At 50.6% G+C, this 1632-nt stretch overlaps 1 protein-coding gene across 1 annotated transcript in view; it reads right to left on the reverse strand.

Annotated features, from left to right (window-relative positions):
- FIBRA_09125 (uncharacterized protein) overlaps window positions 1–1563 on the reverse strand; it is a gene marked incomplete at both ends in the record, with an annotated part of 2284 nt that extends 721 nt beyond the window's left edge. The window contains 12 exons of the mRNA XM_012321453.1: window positions 15–206; window positions 275–448; window positions 505–555; window positions 606–701; window positions 753–783; window positions 839–894; window positions 947–958; window positions 1016–1079; window positions 1131–1174; window positions 1227–1315; window positions 1368–1376; window positions 1431–1563. Coding sequence (XP_012176843.1) covers window positions 15–206; window positions 275–448; window positions 505–555; window positions 606–701; window positions 753–783; window positions 839–894; window positions 947–958; window positions 1016–1079; window positions 1131–1174; window positions 1227–1315; window positions 1368–1376; window positions 1431–1563 — 951 coding nt within the window. The remainder of the gene's footprint in view (window positions 1–14; window positions 207–274; window positions 449–504; window positions 556–605; window positions 702–752; window positions 784–838; window positions 895–946; window positions 959–1015; window positions 1080–1130; window positions 1175–1226; window positions 1316–1367; window positions 1377–1430) is intronic.
- Window positions 1564–1632: the final 69 nt, after the last annotated feature.

Raw genomic sequence — 1632 nt, forward strand, 5'->3', positions numbered from 1 at the left:
CACTGTAGATGCACCTGCTCGTGTGCAGAGTTGGCATGAGCAGGGGAGAATGAGACAAGGAATGGAGCGCACCCGATGGAGATACCGATCATGGGGGCGATGTAACTCAGCCCAACAGAGCTCGCTTTGAAGTTGTACGGCGCACCGCTGAGAATGAGCGAGGCGGTCGCGTTCATCACGTTGTACCATATGAGAGAGCCACCGTACTGGAATCCCGCCCTGTTAAATCTCTCGTCAGCACAATGCTCCAATTTGGACGGGAATGTGTAGTGACATGCCAGAAGATGATGGGGAAGCGCAGGAGGAGGAGTGGGCGGTACATCATACGGACGAGCATCTTGTTGTCGTAGAAACGCCTGTTAAAGACCGCAAGTCGCGAGACGAAACTGCGCGGGACGCCGACGAGGTTGTTGAGCCGCGCGCTGCTGCCGTCGTCCGCGTACTTGATCTGTACAATGCGCAATCTGAACATGATGATACTGCACACAATGGACGTGTGCATACTTTTTCCTCTTCGACAATCGCGGACTCAATAGTCTTGCGATTGTAGTTGCTCTAGAGACACGTGAGATAGGTGCAGTTTCAAATCGTTGCGGCTGACGCACCTCCTCGAGGAAGAAGAACATAATGACCAGTGAGCCGAAGTTGATGATCGCACACCAGTACATGACCCAGGACCAGCCCTGCCCATCATAGATGAACTGCATACAACTCAGCATAATGCCATGCATCACGCATTCTCGACGACTTACTCCAGAGATAAGGGGTGTGAAGAAATTCGAGCTAGACGCCCAATTCAGCTTAAGCTGCGAGTGAGAGACGATCTGCGGAGGCTTACCCGAAGAGGAAGAGCGTATAGATGCCGATGTACGTTCCTCGCTCGTGCGCGAAGAACTTGCAGAGAGCCACGTAAGGGACGTAGAGGTGAAGTGGACTTCATACTCACAACATCTCCAATCTGAAAGCAGAGTATAAACAGCTAGAAGACGGTAGAAATCAACTTGATGTTACGGACCGATACTTCACATAAAGACTCTACGGGGTTGCAGAAGAACCCCTGGATGATCTTGCTCGCGATCCTGCGTACGATTCAGCTAGGACAGAGCGTAATGCGATTATATAAAACTAACCATTGCCCGTCGGTCCTTATATATGGCACCCACAAACACATGCCCTACGGCTGAAGTTAAGCACGCGTGCATACGACAGAGATAATAAGTACACACGATACTGCCGACCATTGAGATGAGATATATGCCGCGCTTGCCGAACGTCATTGCGAGAGGTTGGTTGATTAGCCCACCCCAACCGAGGACTATGGAGACTCAGAATAAAATGGCGATAAAAGGAGAAACAGAATGTCTCACAAAGGAATGCTGTGTCGCAGGTCAGTACGGGTTTCCAAGAAAGACACGAAGAGTATGACATACTATAGCCTGTGCCCGCATTTAGAGTAGAGAGTGGAATGCCAGTTTCATCGGAGATGGGCAGGAGAATAGAGTATAGCGCTGTCGTTGCGATCCCAACGGCGCTTGTATCTTTCTGTGCATCAGTGGAAGTCATACAGACAAAGGGCTCACACACAGATGATGAGGCAGACAAAGTGGATCATCTTGCGCGTCTTCGTCCAGT

This window comes from Fibroporia radiculosa, assembly GCF_000313525.1.
Source record: "Fibroporia radiculosa TFFH 294 genomic supercontigs, scaffold10304, whole genome shotgun sequence".
NCBI classification, from domain to species: domain Eukaryota; kingdom Fungi; phylum Basidiomycota; class Agaricomycetes; order Polyporales; family Fibroporiaceae; genus Fibroporia; species Fibroporia radiculosa.